This window comes from Zootoca vivipara, chromosome 1 (assembly GCF_963506605.1).
Source record: "Zootoca vivipara chromosome 1, rZooViv1.1, whole genome shotgun sequence".
Lineage (NCBI taxonomy): Eukaryota > Metazoa > Chordata > Lepidosauria > Squamata > Lacertidae > Zootoca > Zootoca vivipara.
This window is the reverse complement of record NC_083276.1, coordinates 112,432,728-112,446,846: the sequence shown is the minus strand read 5'-3', so window position 1 is coordinate 112,446,846 and position 14,119 is coordinate 112,432,728. Positions and strand designations below refer to the sequence as shown.

At 45.2% G+C, this 14,119-nt stretch overlaps 1 protein-coding gene across 2 annotated transcripts in view; it reads left to right on the top strand.

Moving 5' to 3' along the window:
• The window catches only part of PPP1R1C (protein phosphatase 1 regulatory inhibitor subunit 1C), a 44,097-nt gene extending 34,352 nt beyond the window's left edge, over positions 1 to 9,745 (top strand). For both annotated transcript variants that reach the window (XM_035133645.2, XM_035133636.2), the window contains exon 5: positions 8,522 to 9,745. In XM_035133645.2, the coding sequence (XP_034989536.1) occupies positions 8,522 to 8,536 (15 nt within the window). In that variant the 3' untranslated portion in view covers positions 8,537 to 9,745. The remainder of the gene's footprint in view (positions 1 to 8,521) is intronic.
• The last annotated feature ends 4,374 nt before the right edge of the window (positions 9,746 to 14,119 follow it).

Genomic DNA, 14,119 nt, shown 5'->3' with positions numbered 1-14,119 from the left:
CATTTGGTTCCCCTGGTACCTTTTAAGGGAACAAACAAATCTATACAAAACAATGTTATTTTCTGCATTTCAATCTCTTCATTCACCGGCAAACCATATTTAGGGTGCGATTCTCCCGGGTCATTGAATTCTTTGACACCAACCTTTCTCCTGGTCCTTCTCCAACAGACCCCAGCATACTCCCTCTTTGACTCTACAAAGATCGGGGCTCCAAGACCCATAGGGTCAGGAACCTAGACATTCCCGTGGTGGCAGGGAGGGGTATTGCAACATCAGTTCTCCCTCACCAAGTTTGGAGTGTGCTCTCTCTCTCTCTCTCTCTCTCTCTCTCTCTCTCTCCCTGATCTGATGCTAGGATGCCCTTCCAGGGGCCATAGGATCACAACATTAGTTATTTCTTAGTACCTATGCTTTTCCAGTCCTCAGCCCTTTTCTCATCTCTTGCTTTACCACCTCAGCAGTTCCATAAGAAGGTTGCCATTGCACTCATCTTCTGGCAGGCCAGGAAACTATCCCCTTCCACTCTTCAGGTTGAAACAGGCCATGTGTTTTTGATATTTTGTTGGGAACCGCCCAGAGTGCCTGGGACAACCCAGTCAGATGGGCAGCATATAAATAATAAAATTATTATTACGCTGTTATTGTGATAGTTGTGGACTCCGGAGAGCAACAGCCAGCCAGAATAAACAGTCCTGGAATAGATTGACCAAATAGCCTGAATGGGCTATCAGGCAAGCTGCCTATGTTCTTATGTGACAACCTGTCAACCACAGGAGGCATGGAATGCAATTAGCTTTGCTGGGTAGAAAGGGCAACCTCTGATTCCTCTGTGTCTGAGTCTGCACTCCCACTGTGACTCTCAGCCCTAACCCAGGGGCCAGCAACCTTTTTCAGCCATGGGCCGGTCCACCGTCCCTCAGACCATGTGGTGGGCCGGACTATATTTTTTTGGGGGGGGGGACGAACGAATTCCTATGCCCCACAAATAACCCAGAGATGCATTTTAAATAAAAGCACACATTCTACTCTGTAAAAACATGCTGATCCCCGGACCATCTGTGGGCCGGATTGAGAAGGCAATTGGGCCGCATCCAGCCCACGGGCCTGAGGTTGCCTACCCCTGCTCTAACCTGTCCCGGAAGGCCTTCCTTCTCCTGATCCCCCCCTTGATTCCTCAAATCCCCTGTTTCTAGTGCCTCCCAGCTCGTTTCTTCCCCAGACTGCTCTTCAACATCCCATCACCACCATGATCTGGGATCTAAGTTGTCATCTTCTGTGTCCTCCATGGTGGGTTCTTGGGTGGGCGGACCTCACCATTCTTTTGCATCCAGCCAGTCCCTGATTCAACCGTGCCAAGCTTTATTACACACAAACTAGTTTTTCTCTCCCTCTCCCTTCCCTGAATGCCTTGCTAAGAGAAGCCCACCAAAAGCTTTTGTAGAACCTATAACAATCCCTTCAGAAACAACACCTTTCTTTCAGTATAAAACCCATTATTTTATTTTATTTTATTTTATTTAGCTATTTTACAAAAGAAGACGATAAACTGAGATGATTGGAGACTGAAACTGTGGTCCTCCAGTTGACCTCTGGGCACTTCTGCTCTTCATCTGAAGTCTCCTGATTTGGCTGACAAGTTCTAGTCAGAGACTAGTGCGAGACTTAAGGAATCAGCAAATCTGAAATGTTTACATGCTAGTGAGGCTTGCCTGGAGCTACAAAAGCTGCTTACATTTTGGGGGGATGCTGTCAGCAGACGATTTCTACAGGGTGCGAGTCTACACTAGCGAAATCGGCCTCCCATTCAAAGCATGCTTTGTTCAGTCACTGGGGGGCGGGCAGTGATGCGACAGCACAGTTGTGTTGAGGAAACATCTCTCTGCACTGATCTTGAGCCAATGCTGTTGTTTGCAACTTTTAAATGTGGGGAAGGAAGGGGAAAGGGAATGGAAGTAGTGTGATACGAAATAATGAACTGGAAAGCACCCAACTATTTTGAACGCAGCCTTTTATTGTTTTCATGGCTGATGAGTAAACAGTGTAAACAGTGGCTCGGTGACTCTGAGTTGTAACTCCGTATCTGTGCTTCCAGTAGGAAAGTAGGAAAATTGGAGGGCAATGATTAGTTCATTGCTACTAATTTATTTCTTGCCTTTTCCTCTCCATGGAGTTGAAGCAGTTGTGCACAGGCTGCCTTCTGATGTAGGGTTTATTGTTACAGGAACAAGCCTGGTCAAACCTTGACCTCACACACTTCTCCCTCCCCTTAATTTGCTTGGAGGAAACAGTGAACAACATCAACACGGAAGGAGGGGAAAAGCACAGACCCCATTATCAGCTAAGCTCGTTCTGATAACTAGAAACTGATACACCCAAATGAGCTCATAGTTCCCTGGGTAACCTAAACAACCAAGAGTTTCGAATGCTGAACTTTGGGGTTTTTTCTCTGGGTTCCCGTTCCCTTGCTTCAAAAGTGCAGTTGCAAATAGATATGAAAATACATAGATCTTTTAAAACGCTACTTAAGACTGTCTCAGTATCATCTAATATGTATCTGTATTACCTTTATTTGTAATAAATATATATATATTATGGGACCCAGATGGCGCTGTGGTTAAACCACTGAGCCTAGGGCTTGCTGATCAGAAGGTTGGCGGTTCGAATCCCTGTGACGGGGTGAGCTCCCATTGCTTGGTCCCAGCTCCTGCCAACCTAGCAGTTCGAAAGCACGTCAAAATGCAAGTAGATAAATAGGAACCACTACAGCGGGAAGGTAAACGGCGTTTCCATGTGCTGCTCTGGTTTGCCAGAAGTGGCTTTGTCATGCTGGCCACATGACCTGGAAGCTATATGCCGGCTCCCTCGGCCAATAATGCGAGATGAGTGCGCAACCCCAGAGTCGGTCACGACTGGACCTAATGGTCAGGGGTCCCTTTACCTTTACCTTATATATATATATATATATATATATATATATATATATATATATATATTAAACTACCAGTAAGCAATGCAAATCTGGAAGAACGGCAGATATAAACACTGATCAGTTTTGCTCAAACATAAGCAGTAATGCAGAAACCTACCACCCACCTAGCCTGCTGCAGAAACTTGGCCCTCCCATAATAAGTTGCACATATAGACAAGGATGATTGTTTTACGAAGAAATCAAGAAAATGGATAAAAATAGACCCTTGAGAGATCAACATTTTCCTTTCTCTTGCATGACTTACTGACCCGGCACTCCCTGACCCTTTAAACTATTTCATGGCAAACCTTAATATAGCAAGGTTGAAATTTTAAAATGTTTTATCTAAGGAGATTTGATTAATCAGGGCCAATGTCCCAGGCTATATTTTTCCATTGTGTGCATAAGCATAGATATAACATTCCCATAAGCAGATGGAGATGTCCGTCTCTCTGTACAGAGGTGGGAATGTGCATCCAATAATAATATCTGAACAAAGAAGCATGAATAGGACATGAATCTGGATAGATGGACTTCTTTGATATTTGTAAAGAACAGGAAATTAGGGTTTGCTTCCCCCCCCCTCCCCACCCACTTGATATTTTAAGTAGAGATGTCTTTCTCCTTTATTTCTCAGCAACAGTGTTACTCACAAATGGGCTTCACATAAACTTTAATCAATATCCACTGGCGGAGGAAAGGGGGGCGGGGGGAGCACGCTGACCCCCGGCACCATCGGGGAGGGAGGTACCACTGTGGCTGCCCCCCCGGGCACGTGCCATGCACCCCCACTGTGCCGGCACCACGCCTCCGCAGGCGGCGTGCCACGCCCCCGGGACGTGCATCACACCCCCGCGGGCGGTATGCCACGACACGCCCCCGCCTGCTCTACACCCCTGGTGCCGGAGCATGCACCTTCGCCACTGTGAATAGCATACTCTTAATTCACACCAAAGACCTGAATAGGTTTGAGGAGGCCTAAAGTTTTTATGTATGACAGGTAACAGAAGCATGTGTTGGCTGGATGTCTTTTTTGAGCAAGCTCAAGAGGCTCAGTGGTTTAGACCACAGTGCCACCACACACACGCACACACACCTATCCACCCAACTATCGACTCATATTTTTGAAACCCTGAGGATCATCTACAAACACTGAAACAACTAAGATCATGAGCACCCATCTCATCTCACATTCAACACTCTGGAGAGTCTCCTTCTCTCGAGGTCTTTAAGCAGAGGCTTGACATCAAGAATGCTTTGATGGTGTTTCCTGCTTGGCAGGGGGTTGGACTGGATGGCCCTTGTGGTCTCTTCCAACTCTATGATTCTATGCGAGCAAAACAGCAAGAACTTTGCCATCTATTTTTAGACAATGGATTGGACCCAGACATCACCTTGCATGGACAAAAAGGCTCCTTGTGTCCATGGAAAGGCATTTGATCCAGTGGGGGGAATCCTGCTGGTGGAAGAAAAGGGAAGCTGCACTTGATTATCCCCCCCCCCCGGATGTTTCCAGCACCACCTTCCACATTGCCACGCAAGATACCCACCCCCAGCTCTCTGGAACAGGATTCCTCTGTTTAGCATGCCAGCATAAATTAAACATGGAAGCAGGGATGAGGCACACTGCCTCTATTTCCCCTCTGTCACTATTTCAGGCACCTTCCATCCTGACAATGGTGAAATGGAGCTATTGCATTTGGCCCATCTACCCCACTTTAAATAACTGAAGTTGGCTAGAGTGCAAGGTAGCCCTGGGGGGACTGAAAGGGCAGAAGGAATTGGAAAAAGTCACCTCCCTCAAACCAGTGGTGCTCTGGATCCAACCCTATGTATGCAGAAGACAAGTGCTTTATTATTATTTTTACATGATATAATTCACACTTGCATATATGAGACTGGCCCACAATCAGCTCTGATTCCAATATAGCCTTGACCCAATTTCCCTTAAAAGTCCCCCGCCTTTCCTTATTAATGTAGGTAATGTCTCTGTACATTCATGCTTTGTTCTCACATACCTTCCATCATTTCTCCGATGAAAACAGGGATGTCCCATTCCATCATGATAATTATACCTCACACATCTTATTGGGTTGCCCCAGCACTATGGACACAATAAAACATTAAACATTAAAAAAGCTTCCCTATACAGGATTGCCTTAATACAGCTCAGGGGTTGGATAAGTCCATACCCTCCAACATTTCTCCAATGAAAATGGTGACACCCTAAGGCAAAGCGGGACATTCCGGGATCAGATCAGAAACTGGGACGGCTTCTCTAAATCAGGGTTGTCCCTGGGAAATAGGGACACTTGGAGGGTCTGTTCTCGCCTTATCTGCACCAGGTCAGTTCGGTGGTTCTACAGCACCATGGATAGTTCCAAGTGAACAAAGGCAGGAGGTGAATTGACGTCTCATAAGCCTCTTCCTCCTGCCCATTTTCCCAGGCTTGAACCCCTTGGCCTAAAGGTGAGGGCCAATCCCACGACCTGCATGAAAAAGCACTTCCTTGTTTTTCTGTGGAATCCTGCTTGTCACGCTTCCTTTACTATTGGGCAGGTGCAGTAGCATGGAAGCCACTCAATTCCTCTGGTGAGTCAGGTTTAGGGAACAACGTCTGTGAAGGTCCCTGCCTCAGGTTTTGCTAACGCAGGGCAACCAGAGGCATGTCCCATTGGGATCTCTTGTCTCTGTGGCAGCAGCATTGGTCCGATTTACCGGTTGAATGGTACCTTTATAGGCATAACGTATAGATATAGCACAAGTACAGTTTAATGTCTTAGGATGGCTGTGCCCCATCCACAGTGTTTACATACCCATGCATCAGCTGTAGTCTCACCACCTCCCCAATTAACTAGGATTCTAGATGTAGAAAGCTTTTGAAACGTGGAGAGCATGAAATCGCCTGGGTTCATGTTGGTGTTGTGCAGTCCCAGGATCAGCGGGATTCTTGTGATTTTGAAGATCAGCTCATAGATCAAAAGGGCAGGAACATAACTCTCATCACCAGCACCAAATCACCTTTATCTACACCTGTGCTCGAGACTGCATCATCAAAATAAAATGCAACATCTACAATAAGGCAGAAGTTAACTTCAGCCATGACCTTCAGCATTATATATATCACAACTTAGAGCCTTCTGTGTGCTCTTGTGGGTGTGGCTTGTCCCATTCATTTTGATGGAGGGGGTAGACCCCCATATGCAATGCAATGCAATGCAATGCAATGCGCACACTTCCTCCATTGAAATGAATGATAAGCAGGGTAGCTCCATATGTGTATTAGAACTCTGGCAACCAATAATAAATCTTTAGATCACATCGCTTGCATCTAACAAGAGGTGTATTGTGTGGGCAGTGTCTGGAGGAGGTCAGTAAAGAAGGCGAAGGGCTTGGAAACTAAATTCATGATGAAAGGTTGAAGGAGTTGGGTTCATTTAGCCTGCAGAATAGATGCAGTATTGTAGCCATCTTCACATAGCTGAAAGGCTTATCACAGAGATAATGGAGATAATTTGTCTTCTGATGCAGGGCCTGAACCAATGGGTTCAAATGACAAGAAAGGGGATTTTGACTAAACAGAAGGAAGATTTCCTTAGTGATACATGCTTAGAAGAAGGTGGACGTATTCTTTAGAGTGTATTAAACGGATAGCAACCTATCAGGTATATTGCAGAACTGGATTTCCTGCATCATTAGAGTTGGGGTACATGGTCTTTTTGAAGTCCCTGGCAACTCTGCAATTCTATTATTCTAAATGGACAACTTGAATTTATTAAATTGACCCATGACTTGGATGCATGTTAAATGTCTGGATCCCCTGGAAGTATTTTACAAAGTTGAGGAACCTTGTTGAATACGTATCTGCCTTCAAATTTCTTCTACTTTGCTTGGATGGATTAAACCAGATGTCAAGTTTTCATTTTCCCACAGGAGATTTTCATGATGTGACTGTGGAAATGTCAGAAAGTTGCCTCATTTGCACAGATAATTTATCCTGAATCTGCAAATAAGCTTTGAGGCGATGATTTAATCTAAAATGCATTACCAGTTCAAAGCGTATTAGTACATGCTTACCGAAAATGGCTTGGCATTCAGGGTTCCTTCATCAACATTAATTGAATTGAATTACCTGCAGTGAAATCAGAGCCTTTGAGGGACTGGAGAAAGGAGAAAACAGCAAACTTTAGAAGGAAGACAAAAATAAGAGTCAAATATGTATGCATGTTTCCTCGCATTGTGACATCAAGGGACGGAGGCCAACTCTGGAGGAGGTGAACTGAAGGGTACAAACTGATTTATGTCAGTTAAAAAAAAAGAAATACAGACCCAGGGAAATCACTGTTACATTGTGAGGAGAAATAGATGAGCCTTACTATCAGACAGATGGCAAGAGAGGAGAAACACCGGCAAACAAAAGCAGAGATTCAGAGGGGGAACTCAGCCTGGGCATAGAGATCTCAACTCAGTAATGAGGAAGGCAAGCTTAGTTGAACACAAAAGGTGTAGCCGAGCATGAAGAGAGTGACTTGAAAGCAGACACAGGGTGTGAGCAGAACACAACACCCTCGGAGCAAGCAACCTGAGGACCATTTCAAATTATAGCAGAAGGAAATGAATGGGAGGGTGGAGGCGACGTAGGAATAGAATGATATCATGTAACCTATATCTGTGTGTGTAGCTTTCAAAATAGGCAGCCATGCAAACTACAGCATGACAGCAACAGGTGGAAGCATGGGCATTGCCAGGGGAGGGCAGTTGCCCTCCAAATCCTCAAAAAGTATTGGAAAGCATTAAAATTACTCAATTAACTGAGGTTCTGCCTCCCCCAGCAGAAGCCTCCCCCCCAAACAAAAGCCTGCCGCCCGTAATGTCCCCCCCCCAAAAAATAAGTTCAACTACTCACACACACACACACCCAACAAAAATCATGGTTGGAAGGAGCAATAAAAGCAGGCAAACCAGCATCACATGTAGGCAGAGCAAGCAAGCGGGCAGCTGGGTGGCCAGGCAGGCACTCACATGTTCTCTGTGTCACCGCTGCTGCCTGTTCGTGTGTGTACAACAGGGAAGCCTGGCAGAAGGTCCAAGGCTGGTGGTCCAGGCAGACCTGCAGGAGTTCATGCACTCCCCATCACCATGGTCTCCACTGCCCACAGTTCACCCCAAACTGCCCCCATCCCTTCACAGCTCCCCGCAATCTCATATATCCCTTTGCCAGTAGCAGAGGAAAGGGGAATCAGGAGGAGAAAGGCTTTCACCCTCATGGGATGGAAGGAGTATTGGGGGGGGGGGTTGTGTAGGGTGTAAAGAATGGGGGTTTGGCAAGGGTGTGTGAGCGACCAGGGTTGGTGAGCGACATATTTCGTTTGACCCTTATTTTGCTGGTGTAATGGAAACCCACCGTTCGTGTTTTTGTAAGCTGTCACCCTAACAGTTGTTAATAAAAAAAAAAGCAACATTGCCATTGATTGATTTCTTCCTTCAGCACAACAGGCAAGATTTCAGATTTGACTGCATGTGGCCTTAAATGTGGTTCTTTTATATTTACAGGGATTAAGCATCTAAAAAACCAGAATGACGTGGCCTTCCCGGAGGAGGATGAAGGAGTCAATGAAAGAGATGAGGAGTGGAGCCCGTAACTGGCACTGAACATCTGTGGGAAAGCCCTTATTGTCAATAACTGAACTGCTAAACTTTCTGTACTTAACGTGGAACTCTATTGCTTGTCTTCCTGACCCAAACTAGTCTTCACCTCAGTACCCAGCAGCAGGAGGATTTCGTGGTGGAATTTACAGCAATTTGCAGAATCTGCCTTGTGGTACTTCATAACTGAAGATAACGGTTTCCTCCATTTCTTTTCTAGCCGTTTTGCATTTGACTTCAGATACGTCGTTTGCAAACATGTCGAGTCCTTTAGTGCTGCCATTGCTTAATTTCTGAATGTGAGCTGCAGTCTAGAAGATCAGTTGTAAATAGTATAAATTTGAATGCTACAAAACTGTGCCGGGTTACCAAATAGGCAGAGCAGGCATTGGCCTATAGACCTCAGGCCTTTTAAGGGCCCCACAACAACCAATCAAAATAATATTGATTTGATCCTGAAAGAAAATCACAACCAAGCCTTCTTAGTTCAATATTAGCCCACTAGGGCTGCCTGAGATTTTGACTACCTGGGGCCTCCACAGGGTTTAATCTGGCACAGCCTTCCATTTGAATCCTGTCTGGCAACAATGCCAGTAGTCTTCTGTTTGAGGATGCTATTTTGGACTGGGCCTTTATGAATACGCTTTTAGGTTATGTGTTTTGTTTCACTGTTTTCATGCTGTTTTAATTCATCTGTGGTTTATTAATAACAGGGTGCTTTTGTTGCCACTGTTCTGATCTTGTAGGCATTGAGACATCTTGCATTATTTTTTTGAGGGGAAATGGAGAGGATTGTATTCCATTGCCATTGAATTTGGGGGTTCCATAAGTGGCCACGCCCAAATATTTGTTATTTTTTTATTGTATTTATATCGCACCTTCTCTCCAAGAAGCTCGCCATGGTGTGCATAGTTTTCCCTGCTCCTCCTTTAATCCCCACAACAACCTTGTGAGGTAGGTTATGCTGAGAGGCACTGACTGGCCCAAGGTCACACCAAGTGATTTGGTTTGATTTATTGTATTTCCATGCCGTCTTCTCATTCCGATGAATCTCAATGCGGCTTGCAAACAACAAATAACAGTAACATAACAGAACGTCGCATAAATGCAACATCAATCAAATAAAAATAATTAACAAATCATCTGTGAGCTTTCTGGCTGAGTGGGGATTTGAACCCTGGTCGACCCAAGTTCTAATCTGACTCTCTCACCATTAGACCACACTGACTCTCAACACAGTAGCTGGTCCATCTGTCCTCCACAAAAGGTTATTTCCTGGACAGCTGCTCAGCCTTTTTGTCCTGAAGAAAACGAAGCATCAGCAACGCACAGTCCAGGACCATCCACAAAGGAACACCAGAAGAGCCTGCCTACTGGATCAGTCCAGCATCCTGTTCTCACACGGGCCAAGCAGATGTCTTATGGGGAATATGAAAGCAAGATCTGTGCACAGCAGCACTTTCCCTACTTGTGTTTCCCAGCAGCTGGCATTCAGAGACAGACTGCCTCTGACAGGGGAGATGAAGCACAGGCCTCATGAAGCTCAATGTTGGAAGATTCAGGACAGATGAAGGACATATTCACGCAGCACATATGGAACTCACTCCCACAGGGGGCAGTGATAGCTACCAACCTAGAGGGCTTTAAAAGGGGATTGGACAAATTTGAGGAGGAGAGGGCTATCTGTGGTTACTCGCTGGATGCAGTAGAGCAGGGATTCCCAAACTTGGATCTCCAGCTGTTTATGATAAGAGATAAGAGATACAGTACCTGAAGGAGCGTCTCCGCCCCCATCGTTCTGCCCGGACACTGAGGTCCAGCGCCGAGGGCCTTCTGGCGGTTCCCTCGCTGCGAGAAGCCAAGTTGCAGGGAACCAGGCAGAGGGCCTTCTCGGTGGTGGCGCCCGCCCTGTGGAACACCCTCCCATCAGATGTCAAAGAGTAAAACAGCCAGCAGATTTTTAGAAGACATTTGAAGGCAGCCCTGTTTAGGGAGGCTTTTAATGTTTAATAGATTGTTTTATTTCATTTTCTGTTGGAAGCCGCCCAGAGTGGCTGGGGGAACCCAGCCAGATGGGCGGGGTATAAATAATAAATTATTATTATTATTATTATTATTATTATTATTATTATTGATAAGCGATGGTAGATTGTTAAGAGGTAAGAGTTAAGAGATTAGAGATTTTTAAAAGATAAGATTAGAGATTGTTAAGAGATAAGAGATTGATAAGAGAAAAGAGTTAGGATATACATATTTCAAAAAGTGAAAATTTGGACAGAAAAGTTGTTGAGTTTTGTTTTTGTTTTTTTAGCCAAAGTTGTTGAGCAAAACAATGAAGTTTTTGAGCTATTTTTAAGGAAAATTGCCAAAAATAATGACACTGCCAACCTGTCCGGATTTTCCCAGACATTTTTAGCAATTTCTACGCAGACATTGCTCCCTACTGCAGTATTCCAGCTATGCCTGGGAAATTCTGGACGTATGGCAACCCTAGATAATAGATTGATAAGAGTTTAGATAAGATATAGGAGATACAATATTGATAAGAGATCTGAGATAAGAGATTGATTAGAGAGAATTTAGGGATAGATAAGAGATTGCTAAGTGATAAGAGATAAGAGATTAGTAAAATAGGAGTGAAATACATCTGTTCAGAGTCTCTCTCTCTCTCTCTCTGTGTGTGTGTGTGTGTGTGTGTGTGTGTTCGTGTGTGTTTCATCTGAACCGCCCTGATGAAAACACATTGGTTGCTGGTGGAGTCAGTTCTGGGAGGGGAGGAGGCAACTTGTTCCAGACAGACTGATGGAGAGAGGGGCTGTTGATGTCTCACCTTTCTTCTGCTGGTTTCAAACAGATACCTGTGCATCTCCTGTCCCTGCTTCCCAACATCTATGTTTTCATCGATGACATCTGAAAAGAAAGCCTATGTGCATACAGCTGTATTCATGTGAGCTGATCACACAACTGGGCAGCATACACACTCAGGGCTCCTGGTCACACAGAGCTCTTGGACGAAATGGTTGGGCTCAGCACATAATAAGGATGGATGGGTTAAGGGCTGCAGTAGAGATTTAGGAAATATGTTTCCATTGTTTCTGTGGAGCGTTAAGTATCTGCTTAAATCTCTCCCACTGAAATCAATGGAACTTCGAATTGTTTCACTGGGCTGGTTGGTGTATTTTCACTTTTTTTTGCCCTCTCTTTTTTTTAAGTGTGGTTTTAAAGTTTTCTTAGCAGTGAACTAAATATCTTGGTTTCTTCTTACATGTTCCCTGTGGCATAAACTCTTCTCTCCCGTGGCTTCCTAATCATGCTAATTATACTGCCATATGTCTCTCTCATATTTCTCCTCCGGTTCTAATGGGACACTGATTCCACCCTTTGAATATGTCATTTGTTTATTGCATTTATCAAGGGCTTCAACATTATATGGGCCTTTTAATTGCTTCTCGAAACCTCTTGGCAGACTTACTATTAAAAAACTGACATGGAGGTCAACAACCAATCATAAATATAAATAACATTTGGATTGCAGGTGGGTGGGTGGTTGCTGTCCCCCGGCCCCCAAACTTGAAGCTTCTTCTAATAAATCCATGTAAGGGCTACAATAAAATACACGGAGCTGTGCTGCTGCTCTCTCCACTCACCAACCCATGGCATTCCCCCCCCACACACACATTAAACCCATAGAGTTTCCCCTTCCCACCCCATGTAAGTAGTAAGCTTGCTTTTCAAACCCAGTACCTGAAGCCACCTCTTTGCTATTCTCTACAGCCCTGCTTTGCACCCCTGCTTTCACCTTTACACTGTGTCCATGCCTCTCCCCACCCCTCCTTTTGTGCAGCATAGGAGCCTGGATAGCTCAGTTGGTTAGAACATGGTGCTGATAACACCAAGGTTGCAGGTTCGATTCCCGTATGGGGCAGCTGCATATTCCTGCATTGCAGGGGGTTGGACTAGATGATCCTCAGGGTCCCCTTCCAACTCTGCAATTCTGTGATCCTTCTGGCTGAATTCCCTTGTGCACAAACCACCCACATGGCAACCCACTGCATCTTCCTTGCCAACACTTTGCAACTACTAGGCCACCATCCACTCTTCAGGCACCTGCTTCCATGTTCAACCCCATTCCCGTGCTACCTGCTCACTCCTTTTTTGCAGCTCCCTTTGCACCTCCATTTTTACCTTTGCTCTCTCTTTTTCCCTCCACTGTCCTTACTTTTCTCCACTTTCCCTTGCACACAGACCAGCCTTAATTTCATACCTCCTCCTCTCTCCCATTCTGCACCCCAAATATATGCATAATGGCATTATGATACTGGCAGCTTTATTTTCATTTCCTTTACTAATGATCCCTAGCATGGAATTTGTCTTTTTCATGGCCATAGCACACTGGGTCAACACTGATCTCACCAAACTACAATTCCCATGGCTCTGTAGGGGAAGCCCCAGGTTCAATTTGTAGGTAGGCCTGGGGATGTTCCCTCCTTCGCTTTTACATTCAAAAACTGCTGAAATTCAGAAAAAGCTGTTAACTTGTACACCCATATAACTTGCCCTATGCAGGACGGAAAAGGCATAAGTGGGTCAAAAACATGCATTTTGAGGTACCGTACAAGATCACGGCCCCGGGGGAAGTGCTTTTTCGGGGCGAAATCTTGTTGCCAAATTACGGCATCCAAAATGGCTGCCATGCTATTGCACAAGAAAATGGGAATGTCTCATTTTGTCCAGGACACTTGTGGGGTATGTTACCTGTGAGTACTATAAGGCCTCATTCACACCATACATTTAAAGTACTATGGTACCATTTTTAATAACCATGGCTTTCCCCAAGAATCCTGCCAAGTTTGTTCAGGGTTCTGGGAGTTGTGAGGAGAGCCCTATTTCCCTCACAAAGCTACAATTATCAACATTCCCTGTGAAGAGAGGATGATTGTTAAACTACTGTGAGAATTGTAGCTCTGTGAAGGGAATAAGGGCTTCTAACAACTCTCAGAACCCTTAACTAAAAACAATTCCCATAATTCTTTAAGGGAAGCCATGACGGTTTAAAATGGTATGATACTGCTTTAAATGTATAGTCTTGATGTGACTTGGGGGTTCCTGTATTTATTTAGGTAAATGTAAAGGGGCCCCTGACCATCAGGTCCAGTCGTGTCCAACTCTGGGGTTGTGATGCTCATCTCGCTCTATAGGCCGAGGGAGCCAGCGTTTGTCCGCAGACAGCTTCCAAATCATGTGGCCAGCATGACAAAGCTGCTTCTGGCAAACCAGAGCAGCGCACGGAAACGCCGTTTAGCTTCCCGCCAGAGCGATCCCTATTTATCTACTTGCACTTTGATGTGCTTTCGCACTGCTAGGTGGGCAGGAGCTGGGACCGAGCAATGGGAGCTCACCCCGTTGCAGGGATTCGAACCGCCGACCTTCTGCTCAGCAAGCCCTAGACTCTGTGGTTTAACCCACAGCGCCACCTGGGTCCCTGTATTTATTTAGCCTATGGAA